The sequence below is a fragment of the Pezoporus wallicus genome, unplaced genomic scaffold, assembly GCF_028554395.1.
Source record: "Pezoporus wallicus isolate ANWC-B61680 ecotype Strahan unplaced genomic scaffold, APGP_CSIRO_Pwel_v1 contig_4710, whole genome shotgun sequence".
NCBI lineage: Eukaryota > Metazoa > Chordata > Aves > Psittaciformes > Psittacidae > Pezoporus > Pezoporus wallicus.
The window spans coordinates 3,368,753-3,395,506 of NW_026640647.1; the positions used below are offsets into that span (position 1 = coordinate 3,368,753).

Sequence of the window (26,754 nt, forward strand, 5' to 3'; positions counted from 1 at the left end):
TTAGAGCAAAATTCAAAATCCAGACAGGTTTTCTAATCACCTACAAAGGTTTACCAGACCTAAAAATTACATGTCAGGACCGGCAGTTTCTTCCTAAACCAAGCAATTTCTTCTGACCTACCAACAATGCTTATATCCAAACGAACACAAAACCAATTTCAAGCTCAGGTAAAATTGGAGTTTCAGCACTTGTGGAAGCTGGCAAGACTTATACCAAGTGGTGGATTATCCACATTGTAAAATGCACATAATAAGTAAGCAGGACTCAAGTCTTGAACACCTCTTAATCACACTGGGAACATACCGTGACTACATGAGACCATGGGAAGTCAATGAACTACTCCACCAAGACTACTACTTTCCACCTACACTGTTCAGCTTTATTGTGACCTAAACTTTATTTTCCAGAGAGTTTCTGGCGCTCTTACTTATTCAGTCTGTTGTCATTGACTGCCTTCTCTCGGTTCGTCCATTCTGAAAGGAATTCAGCAACGGAAAGGTTATCAGCTGCTTCTATCCACAGACAGTCCATAACATGATGGTGGACAGAAGTTCGGTATATATTCTCACTGCACTGACATATACATTCCCCTAATAGCTGAAATTCAATGCTATGAGCTTTGCATCCTCAGATTTCTTTCTCTCAATGACTTCCAAGAGCATACAGTATTTTTCAATACCTGTATGTGGCTGGCAATAGGAAAAAATGTTTGATTCAAGAAATAGATCTGATGATCCCTTTCTTATAAACTAAACAAACCACATAATTTAAAAAAGAGCCTTCAGGACTAATTGCTAGAAATAATTAGAAAAAGCAGAGCACTTATAAATTGGAGACTTTTTCTCCCCTTCCCAAAAGAAGCATCACTGATTGAGTTTGGGCTTTATACAGCACTACACAAAGGAATGGCAGAACTGCAGTTACCATATGTTTCCCTTAGAAAAATCTTGCACTTCTCTTTTTTCTTTCCTACTTTTCCCCTCAAGTTAATTAGATTTGTATGTGATCTGTGACGAAAAAGTTAATAGCAGTAAAACCACCAAGCGAAAGATATCTATACCTGACCACAAGACTATCTGCTGTCTTATTCAAATACGACATTTCAGAACAAAAAGTATTTTCATTCATAGGGCAAAAAGAATGACTGCACCTAGCTCTGTGTTCCTGATAACCCACATGTCCCATTGTCATTGACATTCTGCCAGACATCATACAGACCACAGGAAACTCCTTCTTCATTTAAAAATAAGGCAAAAATTAGACTGGAGTATCCATGATTCTTTATCACACAGCGCTACAAAAAGTAATATATATGTTAATTCATCTGAACACTCTGTAAAACCATAATACCCTTCTTTAAAAGCCTATAGCTGTTATCATTTTATAACCATAGTTTTATAGCTCAAGTCCATTACATAAAAATGTTGGAATTAACAAAGGTTTCTGGGACTCAAACACTGACATTTGAATTTCAAAAGAACTCCTGCATGAAATTATAGCATTGTACTTCCCTCTGTGGACCATACGCTCTTGCCTCTTCCATAATAAAGAGATCAGCTTACACCAAATAATAGCTTCCTTTTAAAACATCACAAATTCCCTGAAGTCTCCTGCTTTAACTACCTTTTTACTATCTTTAATACTTTAGCTTTACCCACAAAAAAAAACGCCTTAGGATAAAAAGATACTCAGAATACATAAACTTGGAACACAGAAACACATGAACATAATTCTATCATCAGATTGTGTTGTCTCCAGGAGACTGATAATTCAGGAAAACAAACTGTTTGCTGTAAGAACAATTGCTTCACATATATCCCAGCCTCTATTAGAGGTGGAACCACCCCACACTCCATTGAGAAGGGATGGGCAGACACCTCCAAAACACAAGTCATATCCCAGCTGGGTTATAACAGTCTGTGGAGATAACCAGCACACCCAGATAACTGCATGGAAACCTCACAGCAGCTAACACTTCCTGGACAGTGCAACTAGACACCAGAAGTTACTCAGGCTGAATCCATGGCACCCTGCAGACATAACCATATGCCCTCCAACATTCAATGAGGAAAATCCTGACATCACAAACTCATCTGAAAAAGTTCGAGAGCTTGTTCTGTAAACGTATTTAAGAAAACTCTGTCTTTAGAACAAACTAATTTACTCACATTCAGGCTTTACAAAGCTACAAAGGGAGATGCAACCTAGGGAAAAGGCAGTGGGCTAAACCCTAATTTTGCCCAGCTCAACCCGAACACCTCATAAACAACTTCAGGAATTTAGAACTGCTCTGCATGTCCTGCCAGCTGAATTTCTTTCCCTTAGCATGACAGTTTGGTGAACCCTTTTTGTTCAGGCATTTAGCATTCTATTCTCTGCATCACTTTAACCACGTACCTTTCTGATTACTTCCTACTGGGAAGTAGCAATCACAGCAGCAGAACACAAGTGCAAAAGCTGGCTGCCTCCAGGTACTTGCCATCTCTCACAGCAGGTATATCATAGAGTTTATTTTACAGAAGTAATGATAAAAAAATCCAACCAACAAACACTTACAAAGGGACTTAAGCAGACTTACAGAAAGCTTTTTAGGTAAAACAGAATCAGTAAGAGAAAATGTTTATGTCCCAGTGGTCTCTTTTCATCTAACCTGCTTCAACGGAAACTACTTGGACAAATGGTTGTTCAGATAACGAAGCCTACCTATCCATGCCAGCCTCGCTCACTTTGCTGTCGCTCTGAGACATTCCTACTTACAATCACGAGCATTGCCTATTATATTCCAGTTTGGCAAAGCATTTAATTATAATCTAACCTTTAAAACAAAACACCAGGAGTATTATATGGTTAAGGAAGTTAACGAGGCTTGTCACAAATGTGAAAAATACAAACCTGATCCTGTTTCAGTTATCTGTGATACTCAAAACCAGCTGTTATGAGACAACAGATATAAATAGCAGAAGAATAATAAGAAGTATTTCTAACTCAGTGAATGTGTTTATAAATAGGGTAGAGACAATAACCATGGGTCCCCAGACAGACCACTGAAAAGGCACTGGTTGCAGGGTACTACACAGGCAAGTGTTCCAGGCTCAGAACAATCTCATACAAGAAAACCATGACCTTTATAAAGTTTAATTTAAGTGGTCAAAATATATAAAGACTGAATACAAGTAATGAATTATGTTGACAGAACATCCATTAACATTGTCCATTTTGGTAAAAACCACTAAAAATACCAAACTGTGCTCATATCTCTAGTAACAAAACCTCCGTGCTAGGGCCACCCTTAAAAGCTAAAGGCACCATTAATTTCAATCATTAAACTCGTAACTTTTTTCTTCAATATCTATTACCTTCTTTAACAAAAAAGGGAGCTGAAAGTGCACTGTGCTAGCTACAAAGTTTTTTTCAGTCTCAATACACTACTTTTGCAAAGTTATGATTTCCTGGAAATAGAGGCTGAATATGGAGAACTCCACACAAAACCTCGCTTGTCACATAATTCCAGTGTAATCAAATTTGTATCTTACCACATTTTCTGAATACCCCTCATAGTCTGCTTATGCTACTAGCCCAAGGGTTTAAGTACAAAACTGACAGCATCTACACAGTCACTGCACCCAAGCATCACGGTGTGGCACCAGAGGTAATTTAGCCACAGTGATTGATGTGACAAGACTGGCAGTCTCTGGATGAATCCCAACAGCTGCCACTATGGATTACTGCTCAAGACATGAAACCATGGCACTGGTAAAGAAAATACATGCAAATCAATACATTTTTCTTCTACTCACAATAATGACTATTATATCAACTATCATAAATAACAACAAAGACATTGCACTATATGTAGAGTAGATTAAGGTGTTTCTTGCTGATAGGATAATTAATACTCACGGGACCAAGGCTATAACTTACAAATACAAGTCCCATACATTCAGGAGGATCTTGGCCTGTGCCTGTACCAATAAACCAGGCAGGACCATGGTAGGAACTCAAGAGCACACGACCATCCAATATGCTGAACACTGACCATGTATTCCTGATAGAGGGGAAGGGTCCTGATACAGGGGAAGGGTTGGCTGCACAGGGGCAAGCCACACTCTGTAACTTGCTCCCAGCAGCAGAAAACAGCCCCTGGCCCATTTTAACTACTGGAACACATACAGCTTTTACCTTCTGGGGACTCTGCATATGAAGTGCATAAGCACCAATTACCTGTTGTGTGACAATGACTATACTGTACTGAATCTCCCTCCCAGTACACCCCCAACATGATCTGTCCTTCCCCATATTGCAGAAAACTGACTTGGAAGCTGCGGTTTATAAACGAGCAGCAGCTTTTATCAGCTAGTCTTCATAAAATTCAAGCTTCCTTTCACATGCTTTTTCTATCACCAGCCTTTCCATGGATTATTTCAATCTATCTTTCTGCTAGCTCTGTTTTCCATAAGGAGTACCACCATCTCTGTTCCACCATGATGCCCCAAAGGGAAACCCTGCCGTATCAAGCTCAGACTGCTACAGCCAGAGAAACACTCTGCTATCTAAAAATCACTCCTGAGTCAGTTGCAGCCTCTGCTGCATCAGAGACTAAAGGCCCTGGTGTACTTAAGGACCTGAACAGTCTTATGCCATGGTATATATGAGATGACCATACAAAATGCGAAAGCATGAAGCAGTGTTGCAACTTCACATTATTGCAGCCTGTTCAGAATAATACCCCCTGAACAACCTGTTCTTTCCTTTTACCAAAGCAGGATGAAAACTGTACTGCTACGGCCACATTTAGCAATCCTTCTGCAGTTTACACAGCAAACAACTTGAGGGAGCCGTCTAATGAGTCATTGTTTTCCTTCCTCCACATTTTATCAAGGCTCAGAACAGGATGTTTTAAAGCCACCTCTACTATGTGAGTAAGGAAACAACATCTTGGGCATAGTGATGCTCAAATTCACCTTCTTGAATCTCTACAATGACTGTGTTCTCTTTCATGCTTACATGGCACTTTTGCTCCTTCTGTAGGGAAACATACATTCTGTATGTATGCCTCCATACTGGTTGGCTCTGCATTTCAGAGCCACTCACTTTGTCTCGAGGTGACAGCTTAAGGACAGCAGCCATTCCTGATGGTGAGCTGGACTTTGTATTTTGGAAGCATTTTCCTTCTCCTTTGCATATGCTTCGCCCCCCCCTTCCCTTTCCTCAGTCACTCAGATCCTTCTTGTACTTCTGGAATACATTAAATTCATTTTGATTCCTTTGATTCTCCTTTCCCAGGGCAGAGTTCATAGATTGATCTGGTGTTGATTTTTGTCTAAAGCAAGTAAGAGTTTTCTTTGATCATCCTTGTTTTGCTAATTTTGGGTGCTTTGTGGGGAATTACTGTCTGGTTTTAGTAGGAAGGTGATGAGACTCTCCCTGCCCTTTTTTCTGCAGGTTGCTTGATCTGAATAGAACAGATGGCAAACTGTGCCTTTACATGTTAGTTGGGAAATAGGAGATGCTGAATCCATAGGGAGGGATTTTAAGAATAAATGGAATGATGGGAAAATTGAGTTTCAAAACTAAGGATATACAGTAATATAAAAATCAGAAAAACATTAATCCAAGGCCTGCCTTAAAACATAAGCATAAATTCCACAATCCTCAGTGAAGCTCAGTAAGTTTACAATTATGCTCATGGAAATACACCTCCCCAAATTAAGGCCATAAGATGCTTTTCTTAAAAAATACAAATCTGAGGATTGCAGAAGGAATCTGAGGCCAAATCCAGCTGACTCCCACTGATTAACATTAATGCAATTAAATTGGAAATACTCCTTCTGCATGAGATTCACTTGCATATGGCTTGGTAGTGAGCTTATGAGCCTCTGCACTTCGCCCTACGGAGATGTTACATTACTGGCGAAAAGACATGTAACGTCCCTAAGCTTTGAGACTGCTAGAGAAAAAACACAACCATAGTCTTTGGGGTAGTATGCACGCTGCCTGATCTCATCATTCAACATTAGTAACGTCTGTTCCTTTCCTTGCCAAAAAAGTAGGCAACTTCAGGCCAGTTCTGACTATAAAAAACCTAAAGGATTAATGTAGTTACACCGTAAGTGTTAAGAAGCATCTTCAGTTCTCATTGTCAGAGCTGGTTCAAGGCTTCTCAGGTTTGCAGCAAACATCCCCCTCCTCTCCTTGTGTATAGGTAGAGCAGGGAGCCTACCAGTCATGTAGGTACAGCAGTATAGAGGCAGTGGCAACTAAGCACTGTCTGCGCTCCAACCATGAAACAACTCCAAGCCTGAAAATCCTGCAGTGACATAAGCCCAGCTCTAACTCAGTTATATACCTAGCTTACCATTACCTGCTGGAGCTTCTCTACACATCAGAGCACAAGCGACAGAAGACTGGGTCAAAAGTAATGTCATCAAGTTCAAGTAGAAGACTTGCAAGTCTCTGCACCAGGGGTGGAAGGACCCTGTGCATCACTATGGCCTCTGGACAGGCTGCAAGATGAAAAGGAAATGGCCTCAGGATGGACACCAAGCTGAACGCGTGTTCTCATCGCTAATACAACAAACCACCTCACAGGCTACATTACAAGAAGTGTGACCAGCAGAGAGATGGAAGTTACTGTCCCCCTCTACTTGGTGCTGGTGAGGAATACTGTGCCTAGTTTTGGGTCCCTAGCTTCAAGAGCATGGAGAGAATGAAGAGGTGACAGCAGAGGGCTAGAAAGATGGAATGGAGAAAATGTGACCTATGAGAAGAGGCTGAAGGAGCTGGTCTTGCTTAGTCTGGTGAAGAAGAGGTTAAGGCAAGACAAATATTAGAAACTCAGTTCTTTCCAGTTCTATCAGAAGATTTTAAAAGGGGCAATGGCAATGGCTCCAGATTTAAGCATTGCCATTCAGACGGTGTGCCAGAAAAGCCTTTTCAGCTGGAATAATACTGCAGCACTGGAAAAGGTTACCTACAGCATCTGTGAAATCTCTGTCCTTGAAGGTTTTCAATACTGTGCTTTACAAACCACAGCTGACCAGGTCAAGTGCCAGATAGAGCAGGAGGCTGGATGCAACCAGCATTCCTACGCTGTGCTTAGTCTCCAAATGAATTTAGATTGATCCATTTTGTCCATACAAGTCCCCCAGACATTGTTCTCTCTTACTGGAGATGCTACTTCACAAATTCAGGGACATTGCTGCTGAATCTGGGATTGCTCTCCACTGTCTTCTTTCATTCACAGAGGAGCATAGTCACATTGCTACTGGTCTGCTGCATGTCATTACTGAGGAGTGAATATGACAAACCTCTATGACCTGCATCTGATAAATTCTGCCTCTTATCAAAGGTATTTCTAAGCACAAGAAATCTACAACTGTAGAGTTCTTTCCAAAGTTGGAAAATAATGTCAGATTAAACATAAGAGATATCTTAAGTTCAACAATCAGGTATATATGTGCTCCAACCCTGGCAGTGTTCAAGGCCAGGTTGGATGAAGCCTTCAGTATCCTGGTCTTGTGGGAGGTGCCCCAGTCCATAGCAGGGAGGCAGAGGCAGTAACACTGTGGTTGCACCTGAACTGCACAGCCACCTGCTGCCTGTGCCTGGGCTGTGATTTAGTGATCTGAGGGATAAAAAAGAAAGAAAGAAAAAGAGCAGCTGCCTCTATCAGAGGTGCTTCAACACCTATAAGCTACAAGAAAAAACATTGCTGAGCAAACAAGGTCGTGTTATCTGTAGAGCTTCTAGTTTAAAAAGTGGAATCAGAAATTCAGTCAAGTATTTCAGTGTAATTTTTGATGTCTCACTAGAAATACAGGTGTCACTGGTGACATATTTATCTGCCATACTATGTGCTATAGCAACAGATGCTCATAAACATTCCTTTTGACAGTTCTCAGCTGCTGCTAATTGCTTGTCTCTAGTTCATTGTATGGCAGCAGAGCTGTTCATCAGTAAAGCTAACCACAACCAAAGAACATATTTCCTGCATTCTATCAGCTGGCTGCAAAATGCAAAGTCAGTTGCAACCGATTTTAAGTCAAAACTACAGGTTCTTGAAGCATTAGCCTAGGCTACCACATGAACTCAAGAGCTTCATCTCCATACATCATGGCATCATGGAGCAACACGTAACTGGCTAAAAGATCTAAACATCCTTGAAGTCAAACTGCTCATATTGGTAACAATACTAACAGAGTATATGTAGAAGAAAGACGAGGCAATGAACTCTCCTAACATTATTTTAATCTGCTTTGATATACAACTGTCTTTGGCTCCAGGAAAGTTAATTATCTTGATGTTTATTATTCTTCTTGATCTTTATCGTCAGTTCAATCATTTTTCCTGTAATGAACTCCTGAAATTGGATTTAATTTTATCCTATTAAAAACTTGGCAGGATTCAATGATGAGTTCTAGAAATAAGAAGTTTTCATAAGTATTTATAGTACAGGGTACACAACACCTCTTGAAATACATGTACTGCTGTTATGTCATTTAATTAGAATAAAAATTCCTGCCAAGACCTACAGTTAGCAGCCCTGCAGTGTACAGTGAAGTAACAGAGTGGGAGTATTTCTACTTATTTATTTGTGAGGGAGGATTCACTGCTGTGAGGCTAAACAGGTGGTAGAGCAGCTCACAGCTCTTTTGGGACTGATTGCCACTTTGATGCTTGGTATATCAGAGTTTCCAGCAAGCTCAGACATAACACCTTGGGATTAAAAAAGTCAATTTCTTTAGGGAGTCATACACTTTAGATGGTAAGATAGCTCCTTTTCATCAAAGAGCAAAAAACCAAACCAAACCAAGCAAACGAAAGGCACACAGCAGAGTGGCTTAGCTTCCTATAAATCCTGGTAACTAAGGAAGTGGCGGAGCATCTGGTTTAAAGCTTGGCTACCAATACTCCTTACGGAGTTCAGCTGAAGCCTTTTTCTTCCAGTCACATAAAGGTCTGGTATTTCCAAACTGCCTAGTGGATTTCCCAGCACAACAAAACTTTAGCTGAGAAATCCTGGTGCAACTGGACAAGAGACTGGCATTTCCTAGAGACAAATCTAACCTTCATACTAACAAGCAAGCACTACTATCTTATTACAATGTCCTTCAAGTGCATTTACTATCAATGTTTGTCCAGCTGAAATGTTAACCTTCTTGGGAAGGGACTTCATCTTTCAATGTGTATATACTGTATGGCATTGAAAAAGGCAATTTCTTCCTCCCTTAAACTGAAGAACACTAAGAATATCCCTATGTTCTAGTTTCACCTGGTATACAGTTAATACTACAGCACATCATGCTCAGTATATATAAACTGCGAGGAGTGGGTTGGGAACCACCAGTTGCTTCTTGGGTCAGGCTCGGTATGGGTCAGTGGGTGGTGAGCAATTATATTGTACATCACTTGTCTTTCTGGGGCTTCTCTCTCTCTGTTATCTCTCTTTTCATTACTACTGTTGTTTTTATTATATTTTACTCTATTTCAGTTATTAAACTGTTCTCATCTCAACCCACAGGTTTTACCTTTTTCTAATTCTCCTGCCTATCCTATCAGGAAGGCAGAGAAGAAGTGAGCAAGCAGCTATGTGGTACTTAGTTAAAAGCCGGGGTTAAACCATGACACCCTAGAATATAAATGTACATCTAAGCTCAACTCCATTTTTGTAACAACCAGCAAATGCACTGGAAAATGCTGCCCTTAGAGCAATATGACCAAACCCTTTTGTTTATCAGAGGGATTGAAGAAATGGGTATCAAATGCCATCCTGTTGACTTGGCTTGACACAAAAGCATGCTTGCCTTTTGATATGCATTGGAAAAATAGGTACTCACATTCCATAAAATAGGGGCCAGGTTCAATTCGCCATACAATTTGTCCTTTTTGTGTGCCGGTCACTCCCCGATTCTTGGAATCCCAGAAATTGGCTGGAGAGTTCTCATCTGAAAGAGGAAATGAAAGTATCTGTAGTATCAACAGCATTTATGAGAGCAGTTTTCTCAGTTTTCTGTTGCAAGAGACTCAGATACAAAAAATTACTTGCATTAAAAAGAAATTAAATTTAAAAAGAATCAGAATAACTGGCAAAAGATAAATGGACTTTCTTTCATGGTTTTTAGTTGGATCAATTTATGCAGAGTGAGCAGGCATACATACAGCCAAAGTAAACATATGGTTTCCTGTAAGAGATGACCTGCCAAGGTAAGGTATTAAATTCCAAAACTTCCCTTACCCAACAGAGAGGCTGTTGGGAGCAGAGAGCTCACTGAAACTTCATCACAGAGTTTACCTACTGTTTTCTACAGTGGTGCTGCTCTGCAATGTGAAAATCTAACATTCATTCCCTAGCTAGGAGTACAGAATTGCAACTAGAGGTATCAAGACTTGCTTCAGTTTTTAATATCCTATGCTTCAGAAACTAGTAAGAATATTCTTATACATACACCAAAATACCTGACACTTTCAGTCTTCTGACAGGTACAGTATTATTCCTTATCAGTGAAGTTGAGTTACAGGATCAAAGTGCAGACCAGTCACTTACTAAGCAGGCATACAAAAGAGATTCACCAGAATACATTCAAAAGAGAATGGAGAAACAAACAGTAAGTATCTGCAGATCAGCTTCGCAGTATCAGTATTTTCCTCTCTTGAACTAAACTTTTGGTCCTAACGGTAACAAACACAGGTCTCGCGGTTTATTTTTCATTCACCAGCTTGTATTCAGGCACCCAGAACACTGTAGGAATGACAGAAAATCAGAGTGAACAGCTGTCTGAAAGGGCACAAAGGCTAGTTACGATCTCACAGAGGAAGCCAACATAAATCCAACTTAACTCATTTACACAGAGAAGTCCTTTATGCTAAATTAAGCCTAAATGTTTTACAAGTGCATTTAGGCAGCTGTTTCTTACCTAGACAATTATACCTGTGGCCTCAAATACAGCATTCAAATTCTTTCCAGTGGTAGCTGATATCCCTTAAAGTTAAAAATACCCCAACTCTATGTGGTTTACAATGGCGCTCTAACTGAAACAATACACTGCTGACTTATTTATTTACTTCTTTATTCTCCTAACCCAAAGCCCCACTATTGTCTTCCATAGCAGAACTCTGGGAAGCCATGAGATATAGCTTAATTTGCAGCAAATCTACATTAGTGCCTATTTTGGTCCACCATAAAAATGTGGTTATCCAAACCCCCAAGCACTGCTACCAAAAGCGAGCAGATTTAAGAGTTCCACAGTTACCTGAAACAGATAGTTTTAAATTATTCAGTGCTCTCATTACATCTAGGTAAATAAAGGTGTACTGTATGACAAAAAAGCCCCACCTCCCCTAACATGTTATTCCCAATTTCTGAATTTCTGTATTTAATCAATTGGAGAAGAGCCTGTTCATAATTCTAAGCAGGACAGCTACTTGGTGTGTTGTAACTAGAAACATTACCTTTTTTATTCTTAGCTTATTAAACAAATAAAGGAATCTGAAGCAATGAAATATGCCTTTAACAGTGGGATGTCCAACATTAAAGTACAATAAATTGTTCTTTGTGTTTCTAAAAGCCAGGAACTACGTAAAGTCAATGGTAGTTTTCACAGGGCTATCAGAAGAAGTCCTAAATGAACAGAGTCTTGAATTCTGAGCTGACATTTACAAGAAATGAGAACATTTTCTTACACCTTATCTAATAAAATCCAACACTTACGGAAGTGCCTTGATTTTAAGCCCTTTCCTGAAGGAACAGTCTCCTTTGCAGCAATGAAGCCTAAATCATTGATACTCTGTCCACAGGCACGCTGCCATTGCAACAGAAGGTGGTGCAGACAGAGGCATGATAAATGCTGACAGACCACTGCCTGTCAGTAATGGACTCAAATTACAGAATTTATTCTGGATGGCTTTGGTTTTCTTCTGAAACAGATTTGGTTATCAATTCACAGAGGGGGGGAAAATAACATTACTAATGCATATGGAAAAATAACTTTGAACCACAGTACATGGACTTTAAAAAGAGAAACTGAACAGAAAAGAAACAAAAAAAACATGAAAAACATTGAAGTACACCATGTTGCTGGAATTTACTTATCAACATAGCAATAAAAAGTTAACAGTGATAGTCTCAGTAAGGTTAAGCTGTGCAAAATCAAAACCAAAAACCAAATCAAAACAAAAAAGTGTTTGATAGCACAAAAAGCAGCGTCACCACAACCTCATCCCTCCTCTCCCCCAAAACATATATATGTATGCACATGTGTATATACACACACATGCTATATATATACATATATATATATTCCATAGGGAACCTCAATTCTGAGAAGTTCAGCTCCCCTTTTAGCACATAATTGTTACTGTTTGTGAAACTGGCAGCTATTCCAGAATCTGGGCCAAAGAGTAGATATAAATATCTCTTCCCAGAACATAAAATATGCAACAAAATACTGTCTTACTGCATTGGTATCTTGTCCACTGAGTCTACACTTCTGAAATAAAACCATGCAAGTTGCACAGTATCTTTCTGTCCTCAATAATTCTTAGGCACAAAATAATACATACATTTCTTAGAGCTGCAACCCTGCACAAATGAATGTATGTGAGACACGTTCTACAATGAAAAGTGGCTAGTAATAAAAATATCACTGCATGGAACTTCACACTGACCAGTTTTGAAATCGCTGTGAAGCAAATGCTTTCTGAGTAATGATGTTTTCTTTATTAAACTGCTGTGCAATCAGTTAAACCTGAAGTCAGGAACCGAACTAAGTTTTTTCCACTTTCAGACTTCACCATCATTACCAATGGCATCTGTAATACCAACAGCCTGTGCCCTCCATGTCAGCACTGTAGCTCCCCCCCCCCCCCCCCGTTCACAGCACTACCTTGACATGAGAGCAAATGGGCTGCAGTTTCCTCTGGCATATGTCAATTCAGTATGGCTATCTTACATGAAAAGCAATAAAGAAGTACTGGATAAAGGGATGAACAGTGCCATGAAAGAAGGTATCATTCTTACATAACAGGTTTTCACAACAAAATTATGCCCATGAAAGAGTAAGAGCCATAAGAAGCTCCAATACGCCCATGCTTTTTCTGTACTGGAGGCCCAGGGCTGGATGCAGCACTCGGATGTTTCACCAGTACTGAACAGAGAGAAACAACCACCTCCCTTAACCCGCTGGCTAAGGCTCTTCCTGAGAGTGACCTGGGCACACTGTTTGCTCTTGTTCAACTACTTGGCCCCCAGGACTTCCAAGTCTTTTGCTGCAAAGCTGATTTCCAAAGCTCCTTATTTCTCCAGCCTGTCTGAATGGCAGCAGAATCATCTGGTTTATAAACTGCTACTTCAAATTTTGCAAGAGGATATTATGGGAGTTTGAAAGCCCTGCTAAATCAGTGTCTGACATCAGGGGTCAGGAGGCTTCTGTGGAGTTCACATTTTGTTCTTCGTGTCTGACTGCCTTCTGTATTTCTGTGTTAGGAAAAAAGATGAACTACTGAAATCCACCACCTTAGGAGTCATCTTGCATAGCTGAAATCAACAAGTAAATAAACAAGTAAGATAGATACCGTCTTTTATAAGACACTTAAAAAAGCTAGAACTGGTAGCAATTAATATCTGAAGCAAGCCTTATAGTCCCAGAGCAAAGACTAATCATATGCAAACCAATGCTTATCTTCTCGTCCCCATTTCTGCGGTCAGTAGTGTTGTTATGCGAAAAAAGGCTTGTCTCCATGAATACAAAGGACTTTTATTCTTCAAATACCAAAAAATTACAGAAGTCACAAACTTCTAGCGTGGAAACATCACAGATTGCTTAGTGCATAGGGAAAAATTTAACAGCTCCCTACAGCAATCCAAGACCTTCAAACTTTTACATGCTGAACTCTTTTCTGTAACACATTTATAAAGATGCTTGTATACAGAGCTCAGGGAGAAGGAGAAGGTGATGCTTAACAGATTCTGAATGTCACTGAACAGTTTTAATCATACACAGTTTTAGTATTTTCATCTTTCACTACCATATATGGCCATTCTAATTCACAACTCTTGAAAAATCCTTGCAGTTTGGCTCAGAAGAGATCAATCATATTTGTAACACCACATCACTGCATAATTCTGGGATGTACATCCCAATCTCAGGGTTTTTTTATCCCTTTCTGGAAGATGTTTTATTCAAGATCTTTTGAAGTGCTTTTATTGTTTATTCTTAATTTGAAAATACAGACCTTCTTAACATTTTAGGTTAATTTTAATGAATTCTTGGGCACTGAAGAAGATGCATGTGATGCATGCAATTATCAAGAGGGGTGTTTGTAGTCACCCTGGGGAAGCTTATAAAGCATCAGTCTAAATGTCAGGTGTTCTCTTACAGTATGTATTTGAGGAGCTGGAAGGCTGGTAGATAGCAAGGCTCTGAATAGCTTTGTCTCAAGCTGAGATTCATGGATCTGCCTCCAATTTCTCTCATAAGCATACTACTGAGAATAGTCATCTTTTGCCTATTTTACTCTGTCACTTCACTCAGCCTTTAAAAGTAACAGGTTTGTAGTTAATCAGAATCAGAGGATATTTTGTAACTGAATTTTGAGCCAACCATCATGAGATCTCTAGGATGCAAAACAGAAATCTGATCAATCTGATGCACACACATTTCACTGCGTGACTTCCAAAACCTCAGTCCTGGTGCCAGTAAGTGCACTCTGCTTTTTGGTGTGAGCACAGACATTCAAGCAGTAAAACAGACTTCCACCAAGATGTGAGACTAATAAAGAGTACTTACTGTGGATTCTGAGCCACTGACTGGTGAAGTTTGTAACACTAACTTTTGCGCAGTATTTTCAATTTGGTAACCTCTAAAAATTTTAATTCTATAAATACTAAAAGAATCCAAACCCAACCATGGGTAATCATTAAAACAGCAGAACAAAGTTTACTGAACTAATGAACTAGATCAATTTCACTCAAATACACTTAGAAGCAATTGAAAACTGCATCAGGACACATTTAAATGAGAAGATAAATTTTGTCACCTGAGGCCTCACTCTTTTTCTGGAAAGCCAGTAAGTAAATTAACAATTTCAAGGCAGAGCTTCCATTGCAAAGAATTATTATAATAAATCACATTATGTGAACCTATATAAAACATAAGATATTTCAGTGACTACTGTACAAACAAATATTTACCCACCACTACATACAACTTACGTTCTGTGAACTCCCCATCTCTGTCTGTGAACAGTTCACAGGCTTTCTGGTGGAACCAAAATATATCTCAGGGAAGACAGCACTAGTGTATGCAGTACATTGCTTAAGTTAAAGATCAACACTTAGTTGCACCTTCTAGCCTTACCTGTCCATTCCAAAGGATGCCTGTGGATTCTAAACTGCATTCCTCCATCTGAGACAGATTAACAAATTGAAGAATAAAATAAAATTAATGTTTTATAGGCTGGATCCTGGAAACAGCATCCCTGTTCCAAATCACAAGCAGTATTTTCCACAAAAGTTGCCTTCTGGACCCTGCATCTCAAGTTTGGAGCTCTGCATTAGCACTGTTGTATAATCTCCATTCCACAAGGCGCATCTGCCCTCTCGCTTCCTCTTGTCATTTGAAGGAAGGGGTTTTAGAAGGATGTTCTCAAACTCCCTGGCAGTTTCTAACAGTAACACACAAACGTCTGCCTCCTCTCCTTTAAGGAAGGGTTTATCTAGGTTCAAGCAGCCAGTGTTAAAACACATGAAGTATTACGTCCTTCAAGCCCAGCTATTTGCAGCCACTCCCCTCTGAAGGGTACAGGATGCTGAAGCCCCATCCTCCCTCCACTTCCTTCCTCGCCTTTTCCATGGGAGAATTCCTAAGCGCAGCCACGGCCCTCAGCATGGGGCGGGCTGATGTAAACAGGAGGATGGTTAAATCCTAGAAATGATGGCAAGGCAGCTACACCAGCGAGCACAGCGGGAGCTCACTGGGAGTGCTGGATTTTGTTTACTCAGTGTTTCGCTCTCCCACATGACTTCCCCACAAACGCAGTTATTTCAGAGAAGACCAGACTGCTCTGTGACAGCTAGAAGGGATGAAGCTGCCTTTAAACCAAGATAACTCTGCACTGGGTACTCCTGGGTGGGGGCATAAGCAGGTGGCAGAGAGCTGCTTTTGGTGCCTCTACCTCTTTCAGGTTGGTGAATACCACCTTAGTGCAGGAGCTGTGCCAAGGCTCCCAATGCCAGATCCTCTGACTGCTCACAAGCCTCCTGATGGATCCTGACCACTGACTTACAACTCCCTCAACTTACAGCAAGGACCCAAACCATGCCAAAGCTGCCCCAGTACTGCAAGAACAAAAAGGGTACTAAAAAGGGTGCTTAAAAGGTATCTCTGCAAATTGATCCATGGTCTGCAGATTGAGTCCTTCACAGCACACACTTCATGAAACTGCACACTTGTGGAGCACTAGGTGCAAGCTCTCAAGGCAAATCCTGGTTTCTCTAATAATAATCAGATAACAAAAGAGGGGGGATGACACCTCCACCATTTTGAGTATGAATGTTTATTCGTATTCATGTGTTGTATGCTTATTCATACTCAGCTTAAAGACTCAAACAAATGCTCCCAGTTGAAGAAACCAAGACGGACTCTTTGCTAACAAAGAGCTTAAAGATACAGTATTACTTTATGTTTGCATGAGCACCTCTAGGAACTGTATTTACAAGGGACAGGAGGGGAAAGAACACCAGAACTGGACTACTTTAAGAGAAATTTAAACATCATTGTGTACTAAATGTTTGGAAATATTCTCACTTGCATGGCAACAAAGCAAAAAGTTGAAAACAGCAAAATTCTTGGATAGTTTCAAAAGCTGCCTAAGCAGCTGCTAGATCCTACTACATGATATCATAGATCTCTTTGCTCTTCATAACACTTTGGAAAACTTGGATGGTAATGAAAATATAAGACACAAACCGTCAGCTGAGAAAAGCAAGGGCAGAAAAGAAAAGAGGTTGTGGAACGTACAACAGATGCTCCTCCAGCCTCACACAGGAGAGTATTGGTTGTTGGGGCTGTAGAAGGTGATGGTGCACTGCTAGAGGCTTCTGGGAGTTCAGGGTGACACCCTGAACTCCAACCTGGACAGAAGTATTTGCATTCAGATGACACATTCCTGCTACATTAGCAGTGAAGGAGGATCATCATCATCTAAAATCAAATATCTAACATCACAACCCAGGGTCAAAAGAGCAGGGAGGTGTTTGTTCCTCAGTGCACAGCAGCAGTTTGTTCCCTTGCTCAACCAAAATTAAGGTTCACATGCCTCCAACTTGCTGCATCTGCGCTGTGAGCAAAAGGAGGAAAGACTCCAATTACACTCCCTCAGATGCCCTCTGTGACACCTACATACCACATATATTATGTTGCTGATGTTTATTGCGTTCTGTTACTTTATACGGCAAGAGCAGTTATTCATTTTTACACCTGTGACTGAGAGGATGGTCAGGAATAAGCTGTATTTCTCTAACACTTCACTCCTACTTCAGCCACAGAAGCAAAGGCAGAAGCCAAACCATACACCCCATCCAAACACTAAATAATGAAACCTTTTTGCGACTGAAGCTTAAATTAACAGAGTGCAAGATCCTTGCTCTCATTTTCATACACAGCCTTTATCCTGACACTGCCCATTAGATGGACTACTTCCTCCTTTTTCAAGAATTATGTCACTGCATTTTGTTTCCTTCTGTATGTAGCAATTCAGTGTGGGGATCAGAGCATCTTCATGTGCCCTCACATAATGAGATACTTCAAGGCACAGCAGCAGCTCAAAGGATTAGTTAACTAGAATGCAGGACAAAGATATTGCAAAAAAAAAAAGAAATACCATTTTTGTCAGACATATGTCACAGTACAATGGCAGGAATAAAGCGGAATTCCACTTCTCTATATTCAAAGAAAAGACATCATTGAAATTCAAAGCATTCAAAGACAAAAATAAATCCTTTCACCCATCTCACTGGCAAAAATTCAAAAGTGTAACAATAGGAAGGAAATGACCTCAAGCTTAACCTCTTTCCTGAAAATCTTACTAATCCTCCTCCATAAAATTATGTACGTTTCACTCCCATCTACACTTCAGGTTTCACAGATGTGCCAGCCTCATGGCACAAGTGCTTTGTGCAGCATGGATCACCGGCCAGATGATAAAGCTCACGTGGAAGGCAGATGCTACCCAACAAGCATACACAGCTTGGGTGTTTCTGCAGCACACCACAGAAGACTGGATACTAGGAGAAACAGATAATGTTAGACAAAAAATTAAGCTAGAGAGCAACACTGAATAAACTCTGACAGATGGTGCAGAACGCCCTAAGACATAAAGACCATTAGATAATTGATTGTATTGCAGAAAAGTCCTTACATCTTTGCAAAATGTTATTAAATCACCTACCATTTAGTTCACTGAGGTCCAGCTGGCTGTTTGTGGGGGTAAATACAGCATGGGGGATGCTGTATTTACCCCCACATACATGTACATGACAAACCCCCTCCTGAAGGAAGGAGCTGAGGCAAGAGCTGCACCACCTCTCATGTCAACTCACAACCGTTTCAGCTGCTGATGATTTGGGGAAAGTGACATCTGCAGAAGATAGAGACAGCCTGCTCCTCGGGGGAAAGCAAAAAGCAGTGGCCACCACCCAGGGAACAGTTTGCAAATCCAGATTTAGGCCACCAATGGCTACTGAAGTTGGTCTGCACTTAAAATCGAACAGACTAGACCAACTCAGCGGGCCACTGTACTATAAAGATTAGAGAGTGAGAGGATAGGAAAGATGAAAGCGATATACTGAGGAAAACAAGAGCCTGTCTCTCTCCTGCAGCATTATCCTTGACACTTGCACAAATCTTTTGGTTTTCCTTTTTTCAGCACTTCCTTGTGACTCACACCTTGATAAAAACATGACACAAACCCACCTTCACAACCATAATTCCTTTCAATACATTCTCTCTGACATATCCACTTCTTCACCGTATCCCCAAACACATCCCAACACTCCCACAACCTTGTAGCCTAGAGGTGATCATCTCCTGCTTTTAATGGTATCAAACCCAAGGAAACCAAAAAACCCCTCTGTGTGTACAAGTATCCTAAAGGCCAGTTATTCTGGGGGAGGACAAATGTAGAAACATAAGCCATTTTTCCTAATAAACTGTAAAAGGTCATTTTACAGCGTAAATACTGTCAGAGCTAAAATTACAAAAAAGGCTTTTCTGTGCCATATTTAATGTGCCAGTCTAAGTTTACTGTGGAAAGTTTTCATCATTTTCCTTCTCAACCACAATTTTATATGGTGTCAGATAAGCACTTGTTTGCTGGCGGCACATGAGCTGCTGAGCTTGCTTGACCCTCGCACAAAAGAAGTTTGCAGCTTCCCAAGAATCAAGGGCATGCCCTTTTACCTGGGACTACATTCCCATTGCAAGTCTTTGCCACAGATACCAGCAAATATAACAAAGTATTCCTGCTGTGGAAGACATGATATCAGCAAAGCTGTGATTTTGTCAACACAGCCTATCCTGCCCCCGGATAGATTCTGTTGGTAAATAAACATTACCAACAAAAGCACAATTTTGCTAGTGCAGCTGCACTTACAGAGAAGGCTTTCTCTGGTGTGACTGTCTTGGTACAGATCATATGTAATCTCATAGCCAGGGGAAAAAGCGAAGGATCATTTATTTCATGGCCTTTCGTCTGGTTTTAACAGACTAGCAGTACCTGGTCATGCATGCAGATACCCAGTGCAGAAAGTTACCAGAGAAACTGGGGGGCTTGTTTCATGTTTATTGTTTGGGTTTTTTTCTGGTCAAACATTTATGATGTGGAAACAGTAGAAATCACTTCAGGAAGAGCCAGATGGTTATAGCAGCCCTGCCAAGTCTACCACTGGGGTGGTAAACCCCCTCTTCCCTCCTTCATAGCCTCAAAAAGTACGTAGAACAATTCCTCCTCTGCAATAGCATCACTATTATACTTCAGCCTGCTGCTACTGTATGACAACAGTATGTAGTTTAACTTTCTAAGAATAGGAATATTCAGGCTAGTTGAAAGTTTAGACACCAGTGAGTGGCCTGTAATATGCAGGAAATCAGATGTAATGATCTCTTCTGGGCTTAATTTTGGTAAAATTTAGGCTCATTTGAGAACCATTACTAGATCATAAACTAACCTCAGGTACACTTTATTCCACATGTAACTGACTCTCCAAAAAGAGGTTTTTCTTGTGGAACAGGCAGTGAACGTAACTGCCATAACTAAGAGACCTTAAAATAGAGTCAAAAAGACTGTGTGCTATTTTTAGCGCTTTCTTGGTTTGCAAATCTAAAAATAAAACACCATTTTGAATCACTATGAAATGTACATCTGCCCTTTAAACATCTTACGCATCACCGAAATGCACATGTATAAAAAGTACACCAGGCTAAAAGAGATTTTTGAAACATACAAATTTATTTTAAGTCTGTATTTTGAACCTGTTGCAAGAGTTTTTTGTTCTATTGATATTTATGAAATTTTAAAATCATCTACCAAACAAGTACTTGGCAACTGCCCACCAAAACTTACTGAAACATTAGGCTCGAGTACCACCTTTTTCTCCAGATTACATTTTGCAATATACCTCATGTTGGCTCCCCATGAAGCAGAGTAAGATTTATTGCCAGCACGTTTGCTATTACTGATCTGCAGGTTTGCAAAGAACATTTTCTAGTTTCCCTCTTTCCCTTTTGTCCATCCTTCTGCTCCCTTTTTATTTTTCCTTCTGCCACACACACAGTAGAAGAAACTATCTCAATTTACACAGGATTTATAGTAGTTCTGGTATATTATTATCAGAAACCCTGCCAGTGGTGAGATGGGTACCCTAAGAAGCACCTAAGGCAAGTATCAAGCCTGTTACTACCTGTATAATAAGCTATAAAACTTCCTGTCCTAATTATCAGGAGCCATCCCATCCCTAATTATCAGCAGCAACCCTATTTCCTATGCCCTACAAATTAACGATATGAGAGTACTATAAAAAGACACATAAACTTTGCAAACGCTTTCTTACAAGTATTGTCCTTATTTCCTTTTTCATCCCCTGGTTCTGAAACTAAAATGATGATATATTGTAAGAAACTATAATTTCTTAACAAAGCTTTCACGTTAATAAATTTATCAGGTCAAAAGTATTTATCAAGACAGATGATCCTTAAAAAACTGCTGGAAAGCCAGCACTAGTTATTGATCACAGTAACCAGCAATCATATTAAAAGATCTATTCTAACTTATTCAAGTGACACAAATTCCTCAATTACTGCAATTATCTTCTACAAAAGCCGACCTGAATTCACTGTTGCATTACCCACTTGATGTGCCTTTTTCCCACTCATATTCTAACAGACATATTACTGCAGAAATATTTACATTTTAGCAAGTGCTAGAAAATATCCACACAACACAAAGGATAAGCTCAGTCACTTCAAATCAGTCACCTACTGGATGTGCAACGTCTTGACAGACAAGACTTCCCATGCACTGCGGAGAAACAGACAAAAGACCAACCAACCACAAGCAGCTACACCTGAAAAGTAACTTCACAGTCTTCACTCACCAAAATAAAGAAACCCATCAGGACACAGCGGTGTCATTCAGCATGAGCTTTCACTTCTAATCCTCTCACCTTTCAATGAAAGAGACACAGGCCCAAACAGGTTCATTATATACGTGTAATAACTCTGTATAAATTCTGCAAAAATCTTTAACTGAATATATACAAATTGCAAGTAAACAAAAAGGCAAAGTTCACTAAATGTACTTCCTTTCTAGAACTGAACAAATAATATGCAATTCAGAAGAAAGCACAAGACATAAGAGATATGTATTTCTTCTTAAATCCTGGTAAGGGCATAAAGCATCTTAATGAGCTGAAATCTCATTTGTGGGGAACTCTCAGGCATATAATAGGAAGGAGGTGCTCCCTTGCCAGATGTCATGTTCTGCTTATGGCCATGGAGAAGAATGAGTGCAACCATGAAAACGATTTCAGTGTTTTAACTGCCCAGGCTTGCATACCCTCCTCCAGTTATGACAATTAATCATTATGATGATTAATTCATCATTAGCAAGGGTGTAAAACTCAGCATGAAACATTCTGAGGCACAAGAGCCAGCATGGTCCAAAGAGCTGACCCAGCCTATACACACGATGATTCATCAGCTGATTTTACGGCCAACTAGTTGGGTAGTTTTAGTTGGCTTTTGATAGTAGTCCCACCTTTGGTTTTCCCAAAGCAATATTACGTTTCCTAGATGAACCAGCAACGAGCAAAGTCAGTGCCAGGTGCACTCCCCAGTGGTCCAGAGGAATTTCATTTAATCACTCAATCACTCTTGCATTTTCAGCCCTTGTTTTACTTGGTGTTTATTTAGCTTTTGTTTGGTTGGATTTTTTGATGTCTGAAAGTGTTACTTATCACTAGGGACAAAAGGCTAAACCAAAAAGCTCTAGATGCAGTATACTCACAGAACAGATAAAATACCCAGAAAAAAGAGTTTTCCTGTATAGAGCAGCAGGAGGTTGGCTTGGGGTTTGCTTTCTCAAATGGTTAATGGTTTGAACCCTGGAACTATTACAATGGCACAAACATCTCTGAATTTCCAGCATTGTGGCATCCCTCAGCATTGGTTGGAGACAACTGATTCATCACTGAAAGGAGAGGAAAGACTGCCTCTGGATTCTTCAGCTTCAGTTTTGACTGCAGTTGATTATCACTTGCAGCTTGTGACATTGTCGATCAATATTCTTCTAAATCTATTCCAGCCTTTTGACAGTCACACTATCAGCTAGCATCTCATTCTCAGTGCTTAAAGTCCATTCCCATGTCTAATTCAGACACGTTTCTAAAAATGGTATTCTTATTTGCCAGTTCCAAGTGACTGCTCACTGCCTTTCAGAAATACTGCTACTTTCTAGAGGTTGTCAGTAAAACATGTTTCTGCAGCACACATCTCTTAAGGATCTTGTGGGATTTAATATTCCCATAGCAGCTGTTGTTTTTTAAGTTTATCTCCAATATTATGAGCTGCTTAAGCAGGAATGCAAACTAGGCTATTGTTGTCATCTGACAGTAATAGGTTTCTTAGGGAATTTATTAGAAAGTCAGAGAGCTTGCTGGTTTGGAATATAGAAAAATATTTCTATTTAAACAACACACAATTCTCATACTTCAACTTTTCAGTAATCTACACCGAATGTAAAACCCACTAACAGAAAGAAGATACAGCCCAAAAATACAGGTTCTAACCCAAGGTAGAAACAGGCATCAATGCTTTCCTCTTGTGCCTTCTGTTCAAGAGTGAACCCATTAACTATGACATTGTGGGTACCCTCTGCATAAGTAGTTTTTCCTTTCTACAAATCACATAACCTCTAGCTTAAGCAAACAGTAACATCCTAATTTATTTATATACGTATATTTGTTAAGGCATTCAAACAGCTGGTAAGTAATGTTGTGGAAAACCTACAGATAGAGGGGAATAATAGGGTATAAAGAGAGCACATCCATGGCAAGCAGTGTGCTAAGGAAGGCTTTTTAAAGGAATATGCTGAATGACTATCCTACACTACCTTTGTTACCATTACTACTTATTTCCCTGGCTAGCTATGCTAATGGCATATTTCTCATCTTGTAGATTTTCCATTCCTGAAAAGCTCTCCCAGGCTCTTTACAGTCTCTTCATTTGAAATGAGTATATTCCAAAAACTTTGTCCTGAACAGGCAGAAAAGTAGGCCTAAACATTATAGTATTTTAAAATATATTAATGAATCCATTGCTATTATTTGACTTCAAATGTGATGAAATGCTTTAGACTTGTGAGAAATATTTCATACTCCTAGATTTTTCCTCTTACTTACCTCCTGCTTTTGATGTAAGGATTCAGGATTCATTCTAGATTTAATATGGATATTAATAATTAACAGAATGAACACATTATATAGGATAATCTGAGTTCATTATGAAGCCCAGCGAAGCTAACATGAAGTAAAACATCATCTGTGAGCTCTTACTACTAATGTTGCAACTGAAATTAAATATTTTAAATGTTCCCAAAGACATGTTTTATTTCCTTACTGGTAGATTACAGTAGCCAGCACTACTCAATATGGTGGGGCATATCCAAGAAGTATTTTGTAGATAACCAATATTAAAAAAAACAACAAAAAAGAAACCTGTGGCTTTGAAAGTATATAAAAATGCTTTTTTTAAGCAACAAAAAATCCTGTTCAGATTGGTTATATTACACCTAACTGCACAATTTCATACAGCGAGCTCTGATCCCAAAAGCTTTGTTAGTACAATTTGTGAACTGAGTCCCTGGGGCATAATTGTCAGTCAAGATGTGGTTTCTGCATTTTTCTGTAAGTGTATATTGTGTGTCATTGCAAACACAGACTATCCCATTTTGGGATCTGGCACTAGCACACTGACATAGCAGAATTTAACAGCACAATTAAGGAAACACTGTAGACTAGGAGAATTGCTTTTGGGGTAAGCCTGTGACTGAAGTCTGACCCAGTTCACTTTTCAGAAACACATAACATTTTTTCAGTCCTTTCCACCAAACAATATAGTGTGGTTATACATTGTAATAATATTCAAGCAGACACAGGATAACCCAGGAATAATTCAGGAGCACGGCACATTCTAAATTTGCACATGCACTTTCAAAGATGCTATTTATGCTAGGTATACAGCCACAGGAAATCTGATTTGTTCACTTCTGTCTCAGTGCCTGCATTCTTGTACTGTCCCTGACCTGGTTCAGGCTCCCTCAGACTGCAGCCTGGGGCTTGTTTACTTGACAGAAATTCCCAAGTTTCTGTCAATTCTTTGAGGATGACAGTGTGTCCTGGGGGCTGTATTTTCTAATTTTTCCTACCATGCTCCGGATACCATCACCCTACGCCTTATCCTGGAGCTGCAAGCAGGTATGTATGCTGACCTGCCAGTCCATCTTGTGTCAAGCACTAGTTTTCTTTCCCACATTCCTGCCAAATTATGTAAATCAACAATTTCTTCAGATTCTTCAACAAGGATAACTTGCAGCTGCAATTCTTAATATATACGGCTCCTTCACTCCTACCGGTCATATTAAAAAGCTTGTAAGTCAAAGCATCAAACTACTGTGGCTCCATAAGAGAAATGTAGCAAGTTCATGACTGCAAGTCACAGACAAACACTGACAACAACTACAAAACCAAAGGCAGAAAGCTGGACCATCTTCCAACTCCCTTCCTTTGCAGTGTGGTGAAACCTTTAGATGGAGCATCACAGTTCAGTTTTTATTTCATACCTGCATTTAGCCAACTCTCATTGTTTTGAGACACTTCACATGCCAGCAAGATCAACTCTGTGCTTTCTTCTCTATTTTGATATCCATGTATTTTTCTGGAGTGCCTAAAAAGCTGTCAGCGTATGTCATCTGTTTGGAGATGCAGTATTTGTGTCTTGCATCAGGGACGTCTGTGTAATACATTTAACGCAGGGCAAGCTGGCTAATACTGCTGCATCCAAGTTCAAAGTTCAGATCCAGATGTTGAACCTGTTAAAAATTCAGGACCATCTGGTTTTACTTTTAGTTTGGCTTATCAGAGAGAAAATCCAAAACCATGATGTTTGATGCTGGCTTCCTCATCTCTGTCCTGAGTTGCTACGTAATTCATGGGAAGCAAAGAAACTCCCGAAGCCTTGCCTACCTACTGTATAATATATGTATGTTACTAAAATGGTGTCTTCTTACTTATTTTTAGACTAACTATGTGGGATTCCAGCCAGTTGCCAGTGCAGTGACTCAGCAAAGCCCCATGCAGAGAAACCCTGTGTTGGGACTCTTGTGGCACCAAAAGGAGGGAAGTTAGGTCACGGGCCCTTCTTCACCTATATGCACCTGCTTTAGGTTGACAGCAGGACACCATCAGAAAGGGCTCCTGAAATCAGAATGCTGATTGTTTGTGAGTGATGAAATAAGGAGTGAAGCACATTGCCTGTGCAGCCTTTGCATGCACGATGCTATTTTAAGAAAGCTTGGTAGTCCTCTACTCAGTGTCTTTACTCCTTTTAATTTACACTCAAGTCCAGGGACATCCTTCATTTTGCATTAGAGATTCTGCCTGTCACCTCCCAGTCCACATGTGTCTCGTATTCATACCTGGAAGTCTGAAAACATGCCCTACATTTCTAACAGCAAAGCTCAAGTGCCTTTTTTATATACATATGTGTGTGTGTATATATATATATATATATATATGTACGTATTTTTGTCCCAAATCCTGTTAGAGCATGGAGTATATGTAATAGATTTTCAGGGGGTATCTGTAAATTACTATCTACAGAACTATCAAGGGTGTCTGTGATTTCAAACACAGTATCCTCTATTCAGTAAGCAATTTATTTCAGGAGGTTGACTCATTTCCTTAAAGCTTTTTCAGCTATCTGTTGTGACTGAAAAAAAATCCAGAAAATTTAGAAGTACTCAAGGAAATGAGCCAACACATCCTGGAAGAAATTCATCCAATGCATACACAATAAGAGAAGTCAGTCTCGAATTTCTAAAGAAATGAGCAGGAGGAAGTTCTAAAAGAACCTGAAATATTTTCTGTGAAACACAATGTTTGTTTCCCATCATCGTGACTCTCTTTACGCCCACTTTAAAAGCAA

At 39.8% G+C, this 26,754-nt stretch overlaps 1 protein-coding gene across 3 annotated transcripts in view; it reads right to left on the reverse strand.

Moving 5' to 3' along the window:
* Window positions 1-26,754, reverse strand: part of HECW2 (HECT, C2 and WW domain containing E3 ubiquitin protein ligase 2) — a 175,645-nt gene that overhangs the window by 63,104 nt on the left and 85,787 nt on the right. For 2 of the 3 annotated variants that reach the window (XM_057419924.1, XM_057419923.1), the window contains exon 3: window positions 9,838-9,945. In XM_057419924.1, the coding sequence (XP_057275907.1) occupies window positions 9,838-9,945 (108 nt within the window). Of the gene's footprint in view, window positions 1-9,837; window positions 9,946-15,354; window positions 15,766-26,754 lie in introns of those variants that run through there. The other variant, XM_057419926.1, reaches the window with a different exon arrangement.